At 41.8% G+C, this 22,935-nt stretch overlaps 2 protein-coding genes across 5 annotated transcripts; one reads left to right on the top strand and one right to left on the bottom strand.

Moving 5' to 3' along the window:
* The first annotated feature begins 2 nt into the window (after positions 1-2).
* Positions 3-16,298, top strand: pkma (pyruvate kinase M1/2a). 4 transcript variants are annotated; one of them, XM_034581869.1, is made up of 11 exons: positions 3-189; positions 6,478-6,662; positions 7,159-7,250; positions 9,516-9,647; positions 9,767-9,953; positions 10,096-10,366; positions 10,586-10,736; positions 10,902-11,054; positions 13,030-13,196; positions 14,721-14,902; positions 15,043-16,298. In XM_034581869.1, exons 2-11 carry the CDS (start codon positions 6,506-6,508, stop codon positions 15,147-15,149), a joined length of 1,599 nt encoding a protein of 532 aa, XP_034437760.1. In that variant the 5' UTR covers positions 3-189; positions 6,478-6,505; the 3' UTR covers positions 15,150-16,298. The 4 variants fall into 4 exon arrangements, with proteins under 4 accessions (XP_034437760.1, XP_034437763.1, XP_034437761.1 ...); XM_034581872.1 differs by lacking the exon at positions 13,030-13,196 and adding an exon at positions 13,608-13,774 and having other exon boundaries at positions 17-189; XM_034581870.1 differs by having other exon boundaries at positions 58-189; positions 6,475-6,662.
* Positions 16,299-16,987: 689 nt separating this feature from the next.
* dhdh.2 (dihydrodiol dehydrogenase, tandem duplicate 2) lies at positions 16,988-21,587 on the bottom strand. Its single transcript, XM_034581352.1, has 9 exons — positions 21,447-21,587; positions 20,295-20,406; positions 19,825-19,988; positions 18,937-19,189; positions 17,937-18,061; positions 17,526-17,676; positions 17,223-17,335; positions 17,144-17,172; positions 16,988-17,112 (listed from the first exon to the last, which is right to left on the bottom strand). The coding sequence occupies exons 1-7, from the start codon at positions 21,534-21,536 to the stop codon at positions 17,226-17,228; spliced, it is 1,005 nt and encodes a 334-aa protein (XP_034437243.1). The 5' UTR covers positions 21,537-21,587; the 3' UTR covers positions 16,988-17,112; positions 17,144-17,172; positions 17,223-17,225.
* Between the last annotated feature and the right edge of the window lie 1,348 nt (positions 21,588-22,935).

Here is a 22,935-nt window from a genome sequence, read left to right as displayed (position 1 = left end):
ATGAGTCAGTGGGGGGGGGCTAGCTGACTGGAATGTAATGAGGCGGCGTGTTCCTTTTCTTTTACCCATATGGCCTCGGATGGATATCGCAGCATCCCTAGAAAGTAGTTCGGCGGAGTGAGGAGCAAGAAGATCACCTTGAGCGTCTCTCACACCGGGTTCATCTCTCCACGCGGGTCTGTCAGTGAGGTAAGGTTTGAATCCCCAGCGGCTCTCATCTCACACACACAGGCCTGAACCGCTCGACCCACAGGACACGGTCACCTCACCACCTTTAACCGCTTTTATCGCCTCTGCAGCTGCATCCTGCGAGTCGTGTAAGTCCTGTAAGTCCGCGACCGTGCGAGTCACTCGTCACTGCGACGTATTTCCACTCAACTTTTAAATGGAAGTCTTATTTTAAAATGGCGGAACACTTTGTTTGTAGTTATTGAAGATAAGTCGTGTTATATTTGCTGAGGATGTGTGAAACAACGTTGTTCGTTTGAAACGCAGCTAACGGACGGTTGGACTGGATGCATGTGTCCGTGCGCAGTGCAGCTCGCACGACACTCTCAGCTACAACACGTCAGTTTGCAGTTTTATTTTAATACGCCGTTAACATGTTTAAAACAACCCGGTTTCATGTGATGTGTGGAGGACGCCGCGGTGCAGGATCGCTTCCTGTTGCCTCCTGATGTGGGTGTGGCGGCTCTGCGTTCTCGGCCTCCCATTGGTCCGCCAGCGTGATGCCTCGAGCTCAGGAAAATGTGACGCAGGATGAGAACGTGCTGTTTGGTGCATCGCGTGTGCTGCGTCTGTCACCATAATCAAATCTATACATCACATACAGCTCACTGACCACAATACTGATGACAGGGATTCACCCGAGATAGAATGATCCTTTTATAATCTGCGTGCTATCGTCATATTCATTCACACGACAGTTTAAGTGACGAGATAAATGTATCCTGTTCATTCTTTGATATTCTTTGCTAAATTTCCTGTGATCGAAACCTAACCTCGTTAGTTGTGTTGCAGTTAATAAGAATCCTTTGACCAATGGTAATTTAGTTGCCTGAGTAGCTTCACTGCAGTGTCGTGCTGCAGTGGTACCTCAGAGGATAAAGGCCTGGATCACACTGGATAGATGAGACGCAGGGCAAATATCACTATGCCTGTATAGGTAGCAAATACTTATGAGTTTCAGCTCTCTGTGTTGTACTTTTTATGTGATTTACAATCCTCCGTCTGCCATTTTGTTCCCAAAACAGCTGAAGGAAAGTGGGCTTTGTCTAAAGGTGCATGCAAATAAAGTGTAATGTCAAATCCTTTGTCAAACAGATCTACTGTTATGTGTATTATATGCACTGGACCTGCAGTAAGGCCTTGGCATGCTTTGTTATGCAGGGAACAATGATTGTTTTGTGCATAACCAACTTTCAGGCGACACTGTCAATTCTACGCCAAGGCCTCCCTGCAGGTGGGCCCTGTTGAAAATGGAGTCTTTCTCTCATGGGACCAGCCGGGTCACAGTATCAAGTGGCTGAGAATTTAAGTGATGAGCTTAACAAAGGGGAACGCACAGTGTCTGTCTAATGCAGGCTGGTGACTGAGAGCAGACGAGTTTGGAGGATATCTAGTTATTTATCTAGAGATCTTAAGGCTTATAAAGTGCTTAACAAATGTTTGATGGTTAATGCTATGCAGCGCCACAGGTTGGAATTACCACTCATATTTGTTTTGCCACTACCCACTGCAGTGACAAACTCAGTTTTATATATAGAGATGCAGTTGAAAATTATGCCACATGATTTAGCATGTGTTTTTGAAGTGCTTCATATGCACCTTGCACAGCATTCTACACTATTCATGCACTTAATTTTGTACAGTATGCAACCAAAGGTTTGTGTTTATGTTTACAGGCCTACATACCACAAGTACCACCATACACTGAGTGTTGGATTTCTACAAACAGACTCTGCATGCTGTGTGTTATTATTAGACAGGGCTCTGTTTTTAGGCCTGGAGTGTTGTATGACCTTCGCTGGTTGAACATTGGAGCGTCACTGCTCTGGTGTGTCGTGGTGGAAGTCTCTTGCATGTCCGTTGTATCAGGTCATGGCGAGTGTCTTCTCACAGCAGGCACGCTCCATATCCTTTATCCTCATTGAAGGGATTTACTCTTGAGCTCCTGAAAGTGTCAAACATGTGCATGCGCGCTGCAGGGGCCAATTCTGCTTGGACTGCTGTTGCTGGGAGTGGTGCGATCCTTGGCACTGCAAAATCCAACCAACTGGGCTTGTTGTGGAGGTCACTGGTTGTAACTTGCCTATTAATCCCCAGAAGAAACCGGAAGATCTACTGTTGGTATGTAGTTCAACCTGCAAATGGTGCTTTGTTTAAGTGAATGTGACTGATGGGATAATGTCTCTGTGAGCCAACATGGATATGCCCAATGTGACGTGCTACCATCTAAACCAGGACATAGTAAATGTCATGACACCCTGACAACAATGTTACTGTTGCTGCTACTGATTGTACAGGCTTATTATATGAGATAGTGACTGAGTATGTTACAAAGGTAGATGTGTTGGGAGGGGATTGGAGGGGATTATTGGCAGCCAGCTCTAAAGTTAGCCCTGTGTCTGCATCTGTGTCAGGGTTACTTTGGCTGTTAGTCTGTGGCGGCTGCTCACTGGCTGTCTGGGGTCAGTGAATCGTTCAGGTCAATGATATTATTTTTGTCTTTCCATAACAATCGAGGAGTCCAAGACATGACTGCACTTAGTGAAGGAGAGTCTCCACCTGATTTTCTGATGCGTCATTTGTCCGTGGTGTTCCCTCTGATGGCTCCAAAAATATCGCCTCGATGCAGGAAGTTTGAGGTTCAGTTGGTCATGAAAAGTCATTGCAGTCAACAGTTTGTTTTTTTGACAAACTAAATAACATAGTTTAAAATGTCACAGTAACAGTGACATTCAAAACAGCCAGAGTCTGTGGTGCCACTGGTGTGTAAGCCTCTATTTACAGTGTTTTTGGGCACGTGACTTGTTTGTAGTCGTCATTCAGTGGTCAAGTAGCAAAACAGCTTGTAGGTAGCGGTACCTGAAATGTAATCTCTGCCTTTCCCTGTAAAACAGAGGCGCATCCCCTTTAGTTTTGCAATAGCAACTGCCAGTATTGCATTGATTTTCGAATTTCATTTAAATGAAAGGTGCGTGATATCTGTAAGTTAAGAAAAGTATTTTACAAAATACCAACATTTAATATGCCTTGATAGTTGATTTTTACTGTTAATTTTAAAAGTAAAATCAAATGGTTGATAATTTACAAAAAACTATATAGGCAAAGTAGTGTGAGCAGTGTGAAAGATCAGGCCATTGTCCACGTCTGGTTTTGCATGACTGATTTGAACATTTAGTCAAAAATGCTAAAGCAGCATGGAATTAAGTTAAACTTGATTTCTTCAAATTGAATCAAATGTTCTATATGGGAAATATTTAAACACCCACACGCAAAGTGCATCTTACTGTACGTAAGTGCCGGTATTTTACTCTTTTCTCCCCTCTGCAGTCTTTCTCTATGGTTCAGTCCACTTCATGGTTGTGTGTTGCATTAATGGGGATGTGACAGTGCTCACGTACAGCACTGGTCTGGCAGTGGTCTGCCCCATTGACTCAGATGTTACATCATCAGTCAGTGGCTGCAGGCCAAGGAGCCTGTTGGTATATTGGCTGTGCCTGGAATCCCCCACCATTTGTAATTGGGACGTGATGAGGAAGGGGATGCAACAGATTTTCCTTAAAGAGACTTTGACCAAGAATTTGGTCTTCCACTAAGAATGTGTCCTCAGTTGCAGATGCCCCAACCACAGATGCAGGCGTCTTCCAGCTCTCTTCTCAGTCTTTGCAGTTAGTCTACTGTCTGAATCTGAAAAAGGATGCATAAAGGGGTTGTTGCATAAAAGAGATATTAATTTGTCAACCTGTTACTTCAATGAGGGAACCAGTGAGGGTTTTTGTTTCAATCTCTCCACTGGGTGGTTTAGACAGTGAACTGAATATTCTATAAACTATTTATCCTTCTCTTGTACATTGTCTCTATGGGTTACGGTTAGATAAAGTAAAAACTAAAACAACATTCATATGTTTTAGTTTTTACTCTATCTCCTCAATCGTACTTTGTGTAAACTCAATTGTATTCAGATTTAATCGGGTTTTTCTAATGTGAAATTTAGATTATATTCTTGTAACATTGCCTTGATGTGATATATTGATAGTGAAAAGTGTAAATGGTGGATTTTGTGAAGAACCAACCCCAGAAGAGTGCATTTGCATAATCTGTGTATTTCAGTGAAAAACTGGAGCTGCAAACCTGCTTCTTCTTGATCTCAGTGTATTCTTGATTCCCCACCCCCCCCCACCCCCCAGTTTTTGCTTGAAAGTCAAACCTATCACCAGATTGACTGTTCACAAAGCATTTCCACATCAGTCTGGTGTAGTTATGTAACCACTTCAACCAGAGCACTAACAGAAGCTGTCTTCCTCATCATGGTAGATTAGCGGTTTGTCACCCTGCCCAAATACACATTCTTTGTTGGTTTGTTCAAACATGTCTTGATGGCATGCCTATACATCACCTTGAATAATTTTGTCATTGTTAGACCAAGGGAGAAAAGCACTCTCTCTGAGACAAGTCGCACATGACAGTACTGAAGTACTGAGCAGCTCATTATGTCACACAGGATACTGACATGTTTTGTGCAATGTACTTTATTTTTTTGCTTTTCTGACTAGATGCAATCCTTGCCCTGTTGATCAGATTGGTAATGGTGTCGTTGCTATGGGTGACTCAGTAAGCAGTGGGTGGGGGGAACATAATGTACTATATCGTGTCACAGCTCAGGACGGTATATCCCACTCTACTTGGTTTAGCGTTTGAAGGCCATGTTGTGCTTAAGTATTAGCCTTAACTACTTCCTACATGTATCAAAGTGTGAATGTCTCACAGCTACATGAAAGGGCTTGAGTGTTTTTCCTCTTTTTTATTTATTTTTTTTTTTTCCAGCTATCACAAGAATGTACTTTCTGTATAAACTAGTTCTGGGCGATATGATTTAATATTATCAAACTTATACCTTGATTACGAATAATCACTCCCCAATCACTTGCATGTAGAACTGATCTTTATAAAACCCTGCTGAATTCATGTTCATGGATGAACGGGTGTCGCCTCTTTTGCAAGAATGAAGTTAGAAATCTGTGTTACTTCATAATCTGCAGGAAAAACTTATCTCCTGTCGCGCATTACACAAACTGACGATCACATTTATTTTGTTATTAATCATTGATGTCTGCTCAAGAATCCAGATCATTCTGGTCACTTCAACACTGATGTCCTGGCTGTGTGCGTCACATGTTGCAGGTGAACTGCGTGCGCACAGAATGATGGACTTTTTTTCAATGTGTTTAAACATGTGTCTCAAACTCTAGAGTGAATCAAACTAACACAAAGTCAACTTCAAGTCCTGTACGTGTCCTGATAACTTTCGATTAGTGTTTGTGTTTATTGTTGATGTGTAAAGTGAGCGCAGATCAGCGGGGGAGGGAGGACATGTGGCGGGGTAATGCAAGATGGTACATGGAACCCGGGCGGCCACTGCATAATGAACAAAGTGGAAACCCGACAGTTTGTGAATGCATGCAATGGGGGAAAGTAATAACCGCATTAATCGACATGAGCAGGATTAGGTCAGTTAGAGGTTCTAAAAGTCAGTTTCGATACATTTTCAGTTAATTGCCCAGCCCTAGTATAAACTATTGGGTGAGTAAAAGTAGCTAAAATGGTAACAAAAGACCCTTTTATTCAAAGTATCTCAGAAACACCCATTACTAGATTTGCAGTGATTACAGATCAGGAGCCTTATCATGGCCTTTGTGGCTGACACATATGCAAGTTTTAATTCAATTACAGTTATCTCGTCGTACTGAACTTGAATGTCAGCAAGCAACATAATTCATTAATTGATTCCCACAGGGACATTCCTAGTTAATTTTAATTCACTACCCCATGCTCAGCTACAAAGCAGAGTGAGGTACCGCATGTTACTAAGGACACACAGCAGGGTAGGTAGCCTAAAGGTGTTGTCACAGCTGCACTTTGTAGTCCAGTTAAATCACACGATGGTTTGTTTTTCCCCGTAAGCAGAGCGAGTTCTCAGATGGTTTGTAGTCATGCATTTTGGTTCACTTGGATTTTTACCTAGGGTGGAGAGAAAATAATGAAAACAAGGGGCCTCAACGGATTTGTTCCAGAGCAAAGAAACTACAGTGTTGAAAATGCTCTGACTTTCTGCCTCAGTCTTTTAGGCTATACAAAGTTATGCTTGGTTTAATCCACCTGTTGGCCGGAGGCAGTTAAGTTAAGTGTAAGCCAACAGTGGTTTACAGAAGAGCGCTGTCAGTGACTGTGTATTTGTCTCCATTTCTGTGGCAGGACTTCTTCAGCTGCACCACCAATCACCATGCCTCAGTCAAAGTCTGTAGACATGGGCTCTGCCTTCATCCAGACACAGCAGCTCAACGCCGCCACGGCCGACACTTTCCTGGAACACTTGTGCCTGCTGGACATCGACTCTGAGCCCACCACTGCACGCAACACCGGAATCATCTGCACCATTGGTTGGTCTACATTCTTAGTCTTCACGTTACAAGATAGAAAAACATGTGCTTTAATTCAAATATAAGGAAACACCCCTTCCTTTGTGTGGTATTGTAGCTGTGCATTTCTCAAGAGAACACATTAAAAGCAAATTAAATGGAAAGGTTATTAAAACGTTTAAAGTTTTTGACCATTGCTTGACAGTTCAGTTGTTGAGACATGAGATTGCTGCAGATACAGATTTTTATTTTTTTTCATGAATAGACTGTAGCACATTGAAATTTTAAATTGTCAGTAACCTTTTTGCTATGGTACATGATTAATATATAAATACAACCTACTTTATTCTCATGAAAATAAAAGTAAGATGGGACTGGATGGAACTAAACAGAGGATCCCTGTACAGAAAATGAACCGATGCACCTCAGTTTTAGTGCACAATAAAATGTGTTGATCTATTGACAGAGGAATTATACAACATGAATTTCAACCCTTTCCTTTCAATGACTGCTACAGGACCAGCCTCTCGTTCAGTGGATACGCTGAAGGAAATGATCAAGTCTGGAATGAACATTGCCCGCTTGAACTTCTCACATGGCACACATGAGGTGGGTCACTGCTTTCTCCACTGTGTAAATGAGTGAGGTCAGGTTCAGCCAACAGTCAGACTATTAAAAAAGTCACGTTTAAAGTAGTCTGATCCTTTGCATCACACATGGTTCTGTGCCTTATCACCGAATTCCGTTGGTTGGTTTAATGAGGCACTCTTTGCTTTCTCTTGTCTAGTTTTATTTAGATTTTGTTTTGTTAACTCTTTGCTCCAAATAACTATGCTGAAAGTAGAAGATCAACAAAGTTCACAGTTAAAAGCACATAATTCATTGTGAGCTGCAGTCAGCTTGCCTCTTGTAGCAGGAGGAGTCCAGCCACCATGAATGGGATATATAGTAGTGCCAGTTTTTGCCAGCTAGCCAACATCTTATCAGTGATGTAGCTGGATTGAGTCGGTGTGTCACACACTTTAAAAGTGTTTTTTTTTTTTCTGCTTTTGAGAGGACAGAATACTTGGACTAGCTGCAGATCGAGTGCACACCACAAAAGTTTAAGAAGTCACAAGAGTTATTTCTACTCACCAAACATAAGCGTCAAGGTTGAAAGATAGAAGCCAGGGGAGAGGGAGATTATCAACAGTGCAAATACTGTATCCAGGCAGTTGAGCTGAACATCACCTATAACCTGACTCTGCTCTCTCATCATGTGTATCAAAATATGATCTTATCCAGTATGAGAAATGGGTCCATTTAAACCTACAATTCATACTGTCTCTGTTATGTCATTTGAAAATAAGACCGTTTTCTACACATCTAATTACAGAGTCTATTGAGATTCAGCAAGATGCTCATATAAATATTTTTTACTTTAAAATAAAAATTGTAATTTCACTCCACATAAATGTCACACTTGAAGGTGCATGGTTTGTATAGATATGTAGATCTTATTCAATTGCAAATCCAAGACAATTTACCACTTCTGTTAGCAATAGCTGAAGTCTTCTTCATGGTTCTTGTGGGTGCAGGAGTCTCAATAAGGTCAATGTAAATTCAGAGAACAGCAGAAGAAACCAGAGCTTCTTTGGCTTGGACTATAAATAAGTCACCTGTAGCTTTGTGCCCTGCCTTTATCTGCTCAGCAGGCAGCATGCCTGGATTCTGGAAGTGGATGTTTACACAAACCTGCACCAAGGTCACTTTACTTTCAGCCAAAGTGGGAAGCGGAAAGTAGCTTATGTTGCATAATCCAGGAAGTCCCCTTTCTTAAACCAGCATTATTATTATTGCGCAAAACTGAATGTAGCTGAACAGTTACTCAAGTTTCAGTTCACATAATGTAGGGAATGAATTTTAAATGTATTGACGTGGACCTATACCCATACATAAAGTATGTAAAACAGTCACCTGCTCTAAAGACCATCCAGTTTTTTTTTTTTATTTGAAGTAAAGTCAGTGTAGTGTAAGTTTGGGGTGTTGCCAATGTGAAAGGCAGCCAACATAATTAACTGCCACTTAAGTTATTACTGAAAGCTCTGGTTACCCAGGTGGGCAGCATAAGCCAAGTGCAGCAGACAGCTGTCTTCAAAGTCACAAACATTGTACCATGTGTTCATTAGCCTGCATGAGAAGATGGCTGCATCATTTATATAACACTGCACTTCTTCCTACATTCCTCACTGCATCTCATTTAGCCAAGGTTGCACTTGACATCAGCATTCACAATGTTTCTTTAAAACTTTTAAAATTGAACTTCTATTTGTCGGAGTCTGTTTACCATGATGAATTGTTTTATGTAAGTCTCTTGGATCATGTATACGCATGATATTAGATTTTAAATTGTTCAGTTTCAGTGTGAAACGAACCTCAGATGATGAACTCACCATATACACTTGCAATAAACATTGCGGTGTAAACTGTGTCTGCGGTGGTGTTTTAGGTTCCACTGCAACAAACTAACATTTATTTGCGATGACATTCTGGACCAATATATTTATACTGCACGCGATACTGTATCATATGGACGATTCTAGAATGACACTTAATTTGCAAGGCATTCTAACTTAAAGCCTCTAAGTTACACAACACTATTCAGGGTGGGAGGAAGAAAGATATGAGCCCTTGTGGTGCTGTGACAGTATGACTCATGTTTATGACTGTGAGAGATGTCAGACATACCTTTTTATATTTACCTTGAAATATGGTTGTTTGCTGAGTTTAATCTTTAGGTTACTGGAGTAACTCTTACACCAACAAAGTCTGTCCTTGAGAGGGTAGTAAATCTCTGGAGATATTTTAAAAGTGTTACACTCTCCCCTCCTGCAGTACCACGAACAGACCATCAAGAACGTGCGTGAAGCATGTGAGAGCTTCGAGCCTGGCAGCATCCAGTACAGGCCTATTGGTATTGCCCTGGACACCAAGGGCCCAGAGATCAGGACTGGCCTCATCAAAGGAGTGAGTCCACCACCTTTTGTCACTCTTTAACCCCAAAACAAAACAATGCTCCTCTACAATGACTCAACAGTTCTCAATAATACTGATCAGTAACAAAGTGTCTATTGATGATGTGACAGAGCGGCGAAGGAGAGGTGGAGCTGGAGAAGGGCAAAATGATCAAGATTACTTTGGACGATACCTACCAGAACAACTGCAGTGATGAGGTTCTCTGGCTCGACTACAAGAATATTACCAACGTGGTGGAAATTGGCAGCAAGATCTACATTGATGACGGACTTATGTCCCTGCAGGTTAAGGAGATTGGTGAGTGCAGGAGAGGCATACACATACAGTAAATAAGGTTCGCCCCATAAAAATCTCTTTTGATCCATTAGGAGGTTTAGGAAACACTGACGTTGCCCAAACAAAAGTCTTGAGCTCATTAGTATTTCATGTTTGTCTCCAGGCTCTGATTTCCTCATGTGTGAGATTGAGAACGGTGGCACCCTGGGCAGCAAGAAGGGAGTGAACCTCCCCGGTGCTGCTGTGGACTTGCCTGCTGTTTCAGAGAAGGACATACAGGACCTGCAGTTTGGTTTGGCGCAGGGAGTGGACATGGTGTTCGCCTCCTTCATCCGCAAAGCAGCAGATGTACATGCTGTCAGGGCTGTGCTCGGAGAGAAAGGCAAAGACATCAAGATCATCAGCAAGCTGGAGAACCACGAGGGTGTACGCAGGTGTGGATGAAATGTCTTCATCTTTTCTTTGTTTCATGTGTGGGGTCCACTAATTCAGGTCTATTGTAATGTTTTTATCTTATTTTGAAGTTCCATCTGTGAAAAATTGTGTTTTATGAACCCAACTCTTAACATCCATGATTACTGACAGGAATACTTTTAGTACTGGTTTGATTTAGTTTAATTAGTTCAAATATTTATATAATGTCTGTTGCGCAGATTTGACGAGATCATGGAGGCCAGCGATGGCATCATGGTTGCCCGTGGGGACTTGGGTATTGAGATTCCAACAGAAAAAGTCTTCCTCGCCCAAAAGATGATGATTGGTCGCTGCAACAGAGCTGGCAAACCAATCACATGTGCCACTCAGGTCAGAAAACAGCAAATGACGTCCTGCAATTCTTATATTTTCAGGATGTTTATTTATAATTTGATTTCATAATGAAGAAGAACAGTGTTTGTATTATCTTGGTAAAACAAACTGTTGAGCATTACTTTGCTTCTCTTCGGAACCCCTCGCATGATCACCACTCAGATGTTGGAGAGCATGATCAAGAAGCCCAGACCGACCCGCGCTGAGGGCAGTGACGTAGCAAACGCTGTGTTGGACGGAGCCGACTGCATCATGTTGAGCGGAGAGACCGCCAAGGGTGACTACCCTCTGGAGGCAGTACGCACACAGCACATGGTGAGTTAATGTCTATTAAATACATGTATAACAAGAGTAAACATTGTGGTCATTTCATAAGCACCTATTGATTGGAGCAATTGACTGTCTATATTGCATGATTTAAAAAAATATATTGACATCTATATTATTTACTTTCTTTATTTTAATTTATATTCTCATGCAGCTGTAAAATGAAGCAGTATTTGTATTTCCTCTTGGCCCAACAGCTGCTAAAGATAGTGTCAGGAGTGTAAGGCCAACTGGAACTGCATCTCATTTATCCATCCACTGATTTCCACTTTTTTAGTCAACATCTTTCTAAAGGTATTCTAAAGAATAGTCTGTAAACGATAAATCACTATCATCAAATCTGATAAGTTCAATATAATGATATTTAAAGTTGGTGCAACCTCATTCAAGCAACCTTTGGAATTTTGGTTCCAGCTGTGTAGATTTTTAAATTGTTGGCCTTGCACATTTTTTACAAACTATTGTTATAACTGTAACTGCCACAGAGGAGGGACACAGTGAAAAGTGAAACTTAAATGAATGACATGTTAGGATGTTTGAGTCCATCTGAACTGAAGTGAACGCCTGCACCTCTTTTTCTAACAGTCACTGTGGCTGCCCTTCTTTACTATTTCTAAGTGCGCGATAATCACCCCCAAAGTCATCTGGCCTTTTCTGTCAACGGGTATTTACTGTGCACATAAGTCACTCCTGATTACTTTTTGTTTTTTAGTCAGGGAAAGAAGTAAAAACACCAATTGGAAAAGGTGTAAACGTTCCAAGTTATGCATGATCACTATAGACGGATAATGCAGCTAATGCTGTCGTGCATGTCCTCCTTTGTTCGGTCCTTTCTTGGCAAACCTCCACTGTCCTCGGCTACGCTCAGTCTGCACTGCCCTGCAGATGCAAGAATGACTCTGCACTTCTACAGCCTCCTGCCTTTCAGATTGTTGCATGTGTATCTTCCAGTCTTCTGCTTCTCAACTCACAGTAGAGCACAATTTAAAGCCCAAAATATAATGAGGACTCACTTAGTCTCGTAGCCATTTTTTCTATCAAGCTTTGACTTTTCTTTCCACTACTTTTCTTGTTAAATCCTACTGACCTTTTTAACCATCTCTTCACTTTTGTGTGCAGTGCGTGTGATTCAGATCTCATTTAATTTGTGGCCATTAGATTTTTCTAATAGTTTCTTTTTTTTAATCTAGTTGTAGCTGTACCTTAACCTCCAGATTGTACTGTTTTGTTGTTGATTGTTAATAATTGTGCTGTGTCTCAAATCGTATACTTCAGTCAGTACACTCGCGTGTTTTAAACTGTGAGAACAGTTACCTCATTGCTGTAGTGTGTGAATTTCTACGCTGTAATTTGCACTGAAACAAACATGACTGTTGTCTGCTCACCAAAATATGATCATAATTTTCAACATGACCATGATTTTCTGTCGCCATAATATCTACTGGCTACTAAAGAAATGAATGTTTTGCTTTCATGTGTGCCCCCTGTCATTAGACATGGAAACATTTTTTAATTCATAAGTTTTAATTCATAAGTTTGAAAATACGATGGTGATGGTGGTCCCTCCCTTTCCAAAAGGAAGCCAAGATGGCGAATGTTGAGGGTGAGAGGTGACCATCATTTTACATTCAACTCTTTGGCTGCACCATCTGGGTACTTGTAGTGCCATTATTGTTGCCATACTTTGAACACTGTAGGTATGGAAGTATGTGAATTGAGACACAGCCTTTGACTCTTGGATATGTTTTAATATTGATCTTCACTTGTTTCCATGCCCACTAACTGCACATCTAACCGCTTCTATTCATTGTCCATCCTGTCCTCTTTCCCATCTTTCTCTATTCTCCATGTTCCTGTCCCTTTTTTATTTACTTCCTACCCCCATTCTCCTAATTCTCCACCTTTTTGTGTGCCTGGCGTGGGAATGCCTTTGCTCGATGCATTTTGCCCTCGCTTGTGCCAGATTGCTCGTGAAGCCGAGGCAGCGATGTTCCACCGGCAGGTGTTCGAGGACCTGCGACGCTCCACGCCACTCTGCAAAGACCCCGCTGAGGCCATTGCGATCGGTGCCGTCGAGGCCTCCTTTAAGAGCTTAGCCTCTGCGATCATTGTGCTCACAGGCTCCGGAAGGTAGGCAGGTTATCTGATCCTTGCAGGTCAAGGAGGACACTCGTATCGGTTTTTAAGGAGTCGGAGAGAGGCAGAGCAGGGCCAGACAGGGACTGACTGTATGGATGAGTCTGGCAAATACCTTGAGCAGACAGCTTGTTGTAGACATTTATACATTAACACAATCATTTTATAATGTTTCTGACAGAGGTTTTTGTACCTCCATTTGCTTTAGTGCTTAAAGGACACAATCCTTATCATTTCCTCAAAAACTAAACGACCAGGAGTCTTACTCATTATTTGCCAGTGTCTCACAATGGTGTGAATGACTCAGCGTGCTGCTGTGGTGTTAAGCGTGTGACTGGGAGTAACCCCCAGCCCTCCCACACCCCCCCTACTCTTCCTTCCTTCCTCCCATCCCTCGGGCCTCAGATTGCACGTGAGGCCGAGGCAGCCACCTTCCACAGACAGCTGTTTGAGGAGCTGAGGAGACACTCCCAACTGACCAGAGACCCTTCAGAGGCTGTAGCTGTCGGAGCTGTTGAGTCATCCTTCAAATGCTGCGCTAGTGCCATCATTGTTCTCACCAAGACTGGGAGGTAAGGAAGAGAAGGAAAGAGGTGAAACGATCCTGGTCTTGACGGTAAAGTGTCACCATACTCGCACCGGCCTGTCATGCACAACTATCGCTTCTCCGCCAAAGCACCTAATGTGCACTTATGTATCCCCTCTCTTTCAGTTGTGTGTTTGTGTGTATGTGTGCTGTTAAACAGGGTGGCTGGATATAGCAACAGATTTCAAGAGCGAAAGTGGATGTGTCAGTAGCCCAGTCCAAATATGTTCCCTCCTTCACAGCACCTGGCTCTGTGAAAACGTTTGACCCAAGGGGGTTGCAAGAAAATGCCTCAAGAAGAACGAGTCATTTGGTGAAACATTATGAGATTAAACAAACCTGACTGGTTCATACAGTTCATTTCTCTGAGAAGTCCAGTGCCTTCAAAGTGTTAAAGAGGACGTTTGGATTACGCCATTGACTTCTGCACACCCATGATTCACTGTAATTGTGTCTGAATTGATGGCTCAGGACTATGTGGGCATTTTCACCCTGTGTTCAAGGGTCCCTTGTTGCACCTGTTAGGGCGGGACGACTCACCATCCCTTATGATTGAGTGGAAGGGTTCAATCACACAGCATGTTAGGGCACATGTAGGCCTATCAGCTTTAATATAAATGACTTGCAGTAGGTTAAAAGGCACACTTACGTTTTAATAATGTATTGTATATGTATAGCGCTTTTCAAGGAAGTCAAAGACACAATTTAATAGAATATTTATTTAGAAATTCTCTAGTAAAGTATTCAACATGCTGCCATAGTAACTGAACCTCTTTCTGACTCTGGAAACCAACACCAAATAGAATTTGTCCACACGTGACATAAACATGACTTTAGGCACTGAATTTGGTCCTTGTGTAATAATCAGTGATTTGATGTGTATCTATGCTGTAAGAAATAGTTTGCAAATATGTATCTGTGCACATGTGCAGGTCCGCCCACCTGATCTCCAGGTACAGGCCCCGTGCCCCCATCCTCGCCGTGAGCCGTAACGCTCAGACAGCTCGCCAAGCTCACCTGTACCGCGGCATCTTCCCTGTGCTCTACACTAACCCTGCCCACGACGTGTGGGCCGAGGACGTCGACATGCGTGTCAACTTCGCCATGGATATGGGTAAGACTTGGTATCGCACAGTTGTTGCAGTGCACAAGGCCCAACTGCTGTGCATATTGATGCCAAGACATTATGTTAAACAGAATTTAAGACAACATACAAGCATCGTTTGGTCAAAATTTTTATATTTTATCTTCCAGGCAAAGTCCGTGGCTTCTTCAAAGAGGGAGATGTTGTCATCTGCCTGACCGGCTGGCGTCCAGGCTCTGGTTACACCAACACCATGCGTGTGGTTCTGGTGGCTTGAAGAGCAAACGGGGCTGCTCTGCTTTCTCCCTTCATCTATCTTTCATAGTGCCCCACACTCCACTACAGCTCAGAGCCTTTCACATCCAGGATCACAGAATCCACACTCTGAACATATTATCATTTAGGCAATTATGAAAAAAAAAATACAAATAGAGTATAGCCTTCTTTATAATTCCACTTTGTCTCCATTCCCTTCACACCGAGATTCTCTTATCAAACCAGTCTTCAGGGCCTCAGATGAATACACCCTAACCAGAAACTGCTGTATTTATTAATTCAACTATCCGTATTGTTAAAAGTGAACCTGTCCCATGAGTGAATGCATCCTGGTTCTGTGTGCATGCGCATACAGGCTCATGTTTAGGTGGGGTTGGTGGTGGGGCAGACTGATCTCAACAGAGCACCTTGATTACATTTATTAATCACACTCCTCTTCCGCCTGAATGAACAAACTTGTGGCTTTCAAAGTAAAAGGGCTCCTCCTGCAGTGCAGCCTCAGCTCCACCCAAACAGATCCTTGTGTAGTGCTGTCTGTATGAAGTGTCCTCTCTTTAATCCAGCTCTCACTGTATTTAAGTGTACGTGTTAGTGTTGCACTCCTAATCTACAGACAATGTTGCAATCTATTATTTTTGTGAATGGGGAAGTTTTGCTGTGGGACATCCAATACTACTTATATTTTGTCTGACAATAGAGAAATGTTAGTTTTGGATGTCCTCTCCTGAGGTGTTTGAGCTAGTTACTGTATTTTGTGTTATTAGATGTGTCATAACACCTTTACATTCTTTGTATTTGGATCATATCAAAGTTGGCAATTATGAATCATGGGTCATTAAAGTTGACTGATGTGAATGAGCACTTTTAGGGATGTTTCACAGGGGGCTGATGCAGGGAGGGAGCCTGGTCCCTCTCAGTCCCAGTGGGTGATGAGTGGGTAGAACCCCTTAGTTAGTCTCTCTCTCTCCTTCTACATCAGTGACCTGCTGTAGTTGTCCTCATGTGTCTAACATGCTTTTGATTGTAATGCTAAAAGTGTAAGAATCGACTAAATGTTGAGGGGTATTAATGTTGTAGCTGCGGTCCTGAGCTGTCCTACAAGATTGGATTTCCATCAATAAAAGAGATGATCGCCTGAATTAACTCTGAAGTGCAAATGTTTTCTTTCATTCACAAATTGTAGTTTGTGGTTTACATTTAAGCATCTTAATGTAAGTTACTGAGCAACAGGAAGGTCATAGTAGGGGGTGCCTGGAGAAAATCTGTCATTTAATATAGCGCAGCAGCACAGTATTTGTTATTTTTGCATTGATTTAAAATGCCAACATTTTATACCAGTATTAGAACATTATACACAACACAAAGTAAGCTTAGCTTTTGGACAATTTAAATAAGTGATTCTTTTGAGACCTATCTAAGCCACTATTACCACCACTAAAATCTGATCCTGTCAGTTCACACTTAATGTATCTTCGTAATGTTCTTCACCTGTGCAGATAGGCTACAAAGACATTTTTTTTTTTAAATTGATTTGTTTCTTAAAGTTTTTTGTATTGTAGCTACAGCCCTATAATTTGGTTGGGATTGTTGTCAAAGCGTTAAAATGGTTTTCATGTAGAGAAAAAACTAAACTCATCAATCTCTTGACAGGAGCTCAGAATGTGTAGTCCCACTCGCTGAACTGAAACCAGCGATTAGTAGATATTACCCATAATCCCCCGCTTCCTGAACCTCTCCCTATTCTAAGTCATTGTACTGTCAATCTAATTGTGAGGCTGCTATTTGCACAATGTTTCTTTAAGTGGTGGATTCAGTTGAAACATTCTTGAGACCAAACTATTGAGCAAACTTTAATTGAAGATTTATTTTGACAAATTATCAAAGCAGTACAGCGTCAGTGAAGTTCTGGATAGGTTCAAGATAAACTTAAAGTTGCTTCAAGCATCTTTATCAGAACACATTAACTGTACTGAAGCAAGCTATGGTGAATAGTACGAAAACTACTCATCCTCACAAAGTAACTACTTTATTTAGCAGTAGTTTATGAATGTTAAGTTCACTATATCATGTAAAACACTCAGTGGCCGTCCTTGTCGTACACCACCCCCACCTGCCTGAGGATCTCATCCTCCACCTCGGCCAGCCACAGAGAGTCAGCATGAGACACAACTGCACTCTGCTTCAGCCCTGCAGGAGGAAAAACACGGAGTGAGGACATTTACAGTGTACAGTCTGTACATGGCCTTAAGAGTGTAGTGTTTCTGACGCCACCCGATGTTGAAAGAGTGTATTACAAGTATACAGAGATCCATTTAAAATGTGCTAGTTTTAGTTTGTCAATGGATTTCTCTGGAGTAAAATACATAAAACACTGTACCTTTGAGCAAACACTGTCGAACCCCCTCTGCTTCATAACGCATCCCTGTGCTGTTCAGGAAGTTGAGAGGTAAATGGGGTTCAGGCACCGGGTACTGAGTCTCCTTCCCATTCACCACTAGTGACGTGGGGCACCACATGTGTTCAGGGACCTAAACACATGCAACAGTAAATCACAGTTTATACAGAACCATGTGTGCAACTTTAGTATAAACTGTCATGTTGTGTAACTTTTTTGTTATTACACAAGGTGTTTTTCACAACACACGCCTTCCTAAATTACTCCACAGATGACCTTGAGTTCACTTGCTAAATTCTAATGTTATTCTGAAGACACAAATGTGGTGGTGACAAGGATGTGGTGTTTCAGACTTTTTATCTGATTAGGTGCGGCCCTGCTGTGATGACCTACCCTGATCGTGCCCTTGGTGCCCACAATAACGGCCTCATTGGTCAGGTGAACGCGGGAAGAGCAGGAGAACACAGCAATTCTGTTCTTGGAGAACTTCAGAGTGACGACCACAGTTTCATCCACTCCTGCAACAACATAACGATATAAGCTTAATAGATTGTATATTTATGTCAATTTCCAGTCTTATCGGCCATCCCTCGCTCCTACATGCAGCACGTCTTTATATCACATCATTTATACAGCTGACAGAGGTTATTTGGTCCAGTCCCTGGCTCAAGGACACTTCAGAATGCAGACTGGAGGAGCTGGGGTTCGAACCACCAACCTTCGGTACCTACTGAGCCACCTGACGCACATTTGAATAGGAAATGATTAAATAAAATCTATGAAAGTGGTGACATAAAAAATAAAAGCATTATCAAGGATTCTAATCATGTTTCAGTTGTGTTCTCTGCTAAACAAAATGCAGAGTCACTGAAAGCTACTGCGATTTATACTGAAGATCATCATCTGAGAGGCTTCTTCTGAACCAGAGTGATTCAGATGAGAGGTGAAACATCCACAGGCGTGTCCAAAGTCCTTGGACAAGTTTGTAGAAATGCAACGACCTGGATGACTGAGAATCTTCAGACTTTAATTGCAGCAGTTAAGTCATAAAAGACAGTGACGGAGATCAGATTTGAGCTCTTATCGCAACCATACACTTCCTTGTTTAGAAATCCTCAATTCGAAACCCAACAACTCCCATCTATTATCAGATAAGAAGCTGAATGATGTTGACCCTGTTGGTTGTAACCTGTGAGACCCGTGTGTGATGCCTTTAAAGAGAAGAGAAAGCAGTGGTGGAGGATGACTCACTTAGAATAACAGGCTTCTTTCTATACTAGAACAGACATCATGTTGTTGAGTGCAACATGTCCCGTCATGATAACTGATAAATGTGATTCTGGTGCTTTGGGAAATGATGTCCGAGATTCCTCTGACTCGTGTTGATGCGTACCTGACTCCAGGCAGATCCCTGTGGCTTGTATGCTCTGTGGCTTCTCTCCGTTACACACCATGCATATGAACTGCAGGCAGTAGATGCCAAGATCTAGTACCGCTCCTCCGCCCAGCTCCTTCTCCACAGATCTTGCCACGTGCATCAGCGGGACGCCAAACTCCACTCTGACCAGCCTGACCTCGCCCACCTCCTCCTGGGCCAGAAGCCTTCTGATCTCCACTGAGGCCGGGAAAAACCGGGTCCAGACGCCCTGGAGCCAAGGACAGGACAGGAGGCATTTCATTTACATCTGAAGGACACAAGCTGGGTTCTTTTTATGTAGTGATTCACAGGTCCCACAAATCAGCTGCTAATAGGTTTAGATCATTAATGAGGGGTTACATGCTCATTCCTTAATTTTGAAGGACTTAATAAAAATGGGTTTGTACTGAGGCCCCCTGGTGACAGTTGGGAAAAGAAATATTACATGACTAAGCGTTAACAAGTCGAGGGAACGAGAGAACTTCCTCATAGCCACATGACTCTTTGCTGACAAGACCGGACCAACTGCATCTATAAACCCATTAAGAATGTCTTATATTTTAAGTTTAAACACAATTTTAAGAATAATGCATAATCTACAAAATTTGTTATAAAGTTGAATTGATGGATGCAAAATATATTGAACGTACTTTGTATTTTGACAGACTTGTTTTTCTCACAGCAGCAAGAATTATGTTAAGAGAGAAATAACTGAAAAGCAAAGTAGAGTGTGAAGGGTGGGGTTCATGTGATCAGCGATGAACTTTGTCCCTTTGAATCCAGAATGATGTTGCAGGTGAGGAGTAGAGGAGAAGAAACTAAAGCTGTGAGGAGTCCAGATTGTTTCCTCCGCTCCACCCGTACCTCCATGAGGAAGACGTTGTTCCTCTCGGCAGACGCCAGGATCTCCTTCACCTCCTTGGTGTTCATGGCCAGAGGCTTCTCACACAGCACATTCTTCTTGGCGTTCGTGAAGAGCAGGCAAGCACTCAGATGGTAGGGGTGGATAACTCCGACGTACACCACATCTGTGTACACACACACACACACACACACACACACACACACACACACACACACACACACACACACACACACACACACACACACACACACACACACACACACACACACACACACACACACACACACACACACACACACACACCAGGCTGTAAGAGGACACTGGCACTGAAATAACAATTTGTGGAGATTCACCAGGAGCTTCACCTGGAGATTTCTGAAGCAGCAGATACAACACATCAAGGGACAACACATTACAAGAAAAAAGCAAAGAACCAATCAAATTTAAACCTGAAATGACAGAAACTGACCAATGTCTGGATCTCTGGCCAGCTCCTCGTAGCTGCCGTACGCTCGGGAGACGCTGTGCTTCTTGGCAAACTCCTGTGCATCCTCCAACCTGCGAGCAGCCACAGCCACAACCTGAAGACACAGTGTCAAACCATTATTTATCACAATCAGCTGCTCTTCACTAAAAGGTCTCACCACAACTGTGCTGCTGCAGAGCTTAGTCTGAGGCTGAAATAGAAGCTGGGGTCTGATGCTGTCGTCTCAAGCACATGGAGACATTATGGCCTTAGTACATTTACCTGTGGAGCTCAATTAAACTTCTCATCATCGAGAACTCTTCTCTCTTGAAAATAAATTAAACATACATTTAACTAGCTCTTGCCTTTTACTGATATCCTTTAGATTTTGTTTCAGTCTTTAGGTTTTCAATGCTGCAGTTGCACTAAGTGAATTGTGTCCATCACTTGAGCACACTGCCTCAGAACTGTGTAGTTACAATACATAGCCACCAGGTGGCTCTCCAATATGAATATATATATATATATATAATATATATATAATATGAATATATATAATATATATAAAGACCTCTTACTTAACATAAAAAAGGAAACATCATATAATATCTAAAAACATTACCACCTTAACAGATTTCACGTGTTGTCGTATCCAATGAACTCAGACTCATCTTGTACAGTGAGAAGTAAAAGAGGAAATCTGGAGACGGAAACAGATAGTTCCCCTTGGAAGTAAAAGTCTCGGATTGTGAGGCACGTTGGCGGCAGCGGTCAATTTAAAGAGAAGCTTGTAGGTTTTAGATAAGAGTGAAACAGTGTGTGTGAGAAACTAGATTTTGATTTTAAATCACTTTACAGTGATCGCTGGAGTCATCTTTGTGAGAGAGTTGTACTTCCGCTTGTGAAAAAAATGAACCGGAAGTGATGTTGAAGGGCATGGGGCAGAACCCGACCAAATCAAATAATGTTTAAATAAAGTGAAAGTAAATGGACGAACAGGCTAAATAATGAATATAACCACTTTCTTCGTTACACCTGCAGCCTCTGTGTGCTCGACAGTATGTGTGTGTGTGTGATCAGAGAATGTGTGTGTGTGTGATTTGTTACATGTTCCGCAGACACACACAGGTCTGCACACTAACAACACACTGATACCTGGTGGTCCTCAGCAGACAGAGTCCTCAGGGCCACAGTGAAGTCATGGCTGATCTTCCCACTGCTGCAGATCCCCCACCTGGTTGCCATGTTGAACAAGGAAGTGACACAACAGCGATGGGGGCTGTAAGGTATTACAGCAGTGACAGGTTTTTGCCACAAGGTGGAGACACAGTACTCGTTTTGACCGTGTGGCGTTGCACGAAATCACGGTGATGATGATGACGATGATGATGATGATGATGATGATGATGAAGACGATGATGATGATGATGATTTGTGTTTTTCAGCAGACAACATTCCATATATGAATAATCCCACTGGTGTAAATTATTCTATCTCATCCTGTTATTAGTTGTTTTTGTCCTTATTATTACTCTGTACAACTTACATCTTCTATTTAATTTTCTTACTATACATTTTTTTTAAGCATTTATTTCCCATTGTATTTTCTTTTCCCCACGACAAGACAATCTTACGGTGGAGATTAATAAAATATAATTTCTCAATCATGTCACTGTAGCTATACAAGGCTAAATTATTATTATTATTATTATTATTATTGACAGATATATAGTGTTTTATCCTCAGTTTGATTTTTTTCGCCAGATATTATCATGTCCTTGTAGCTATTTAGGATGAATTAGTATACCTTGATTTTGTCTATCTTGTTATTTATCTTCAGTTTGTCTTTTCTCACCAGATATTATCATTTCATTGCATCTATATAAGGCTACATTATTATTATTACTGATTTTTATCTCTTCCTGCTCCTCCTTTTATTAATTGTGTTTATCCTTGTGATTGTAATCATAATCTTATTTTAACATTCTCTGTACTACTTCCACTTAAAAAGAAATACTTGACTTTGTATTTTATTTTCGCCACTGACAAATTTTTTTTTTTCTTTATTTACATTTTAATTCCTTTTGATATTAACAATCTTTAATCTACCATCTCGTTTTTTTTTTTATGTCCTTTAGTTTTTGCTTGAATGTAATCACCAAGAGTGGTTTAAGGTTAGAGGTCTTCTGACATGTACAGATCATATTTACCCTGGCTTGACACTGTGTGGTCTGTAAATTTAACTTCATACTTTAAATATAATTGGTGAATGTGGCACAAGAAAAAGCTGTAGTATTAAGAAAGAAAGTACTAAGTATGTAAATGTTTCATTTCCTCAGAAATGAAAGTGTTTCTTGGTATTGGGCTGCTCGGTTTATCAGTGAAACCTCCTCCAGGTTTGAAGAGTTCATTGAGCACAGAAGGTTGAGAACAAGAATGAGATGAGCCGTGCTCTATGCTGACTAATAGAGGCCTTTCTCTCTCCCAACCTTCAGAAGCAGACAGTGCAGCCTAATTTTGTGCAGGGGAACATGAATCTATTTGTGCGCTGCTACAAGGGCCAGACCTGACGGAACACTTTGATTCAGATGTGCCACTCCACGTCTCTTCTTCTCCTCTCTAGCGGAGGATGTTTGGAATGACA

The sequence above is a fragment of the Hippoglossus hippoglossus genome, chromosome 3, assembly GCF_009819705.1.
Source record: "Hippoglossus hippoglossus isolate fHipHip1 chromosome 3, fHipHip1.pri, whole genome shotgun sequence".
Lineage (NCBI taxonomy): Eukaryota > Metazoa > Chordata > Actinopteri > Pleuronectiformes > Pleuronectidae > Hippoglossus > Hippoglossus hippoglossus.
The sequence above is the reverse complement of the archived record's forward strand: the minus strand, read 5'-3'. Positions and strand labels throughout refer to the sequence as shown.

Bases quoted from the DNA above. Each gene is read 5' to 3' on its own strand.
- dhdh.2 (XM_034581352.1), bottom strand. From the start codon at position 21,536: ATGGCAACCAGGTGGGGGATCTGCAGCAGTGGGAAGATCAGCCATGAC. The intron at 18,062-18,936 runs GTACGCATCAAC...ATGTTGTTGCAG, and splicing joins AGGGATCTGCCTGGAGTCAG to GAGTGGATGAAACTGTGGTC. The intron at 17,336-17,525 runs GTACAGTGTTTT...TTCCTCCTGCAG, and splicing joins TCGACAGTGTTTGCTCAAAG to GGCTGAAGCAGAGTGCAGTT.
- pkma (XM_034581869.1), top strand. From the start codon at position 6,506: ATGCCTCAGTCAAAGTCTGTAGACATGGGCTCTGCCTTCATCCAGACA. The intron at 9,648-9,766 runs GTGAGTCCACCA...ATGATGTGACAG, and splicing joins GGACTGGCCTCATCAAAGGA to AGCGGCGAAGGAGAGGTGGA. The intron at 10,367-10,585 runs GTGTGGATGAAA...TCTGTTGCGCAG, and splicing joins AACCACGAGGGTGTACGCAG to ATTTGACGAGATCATGGAGG.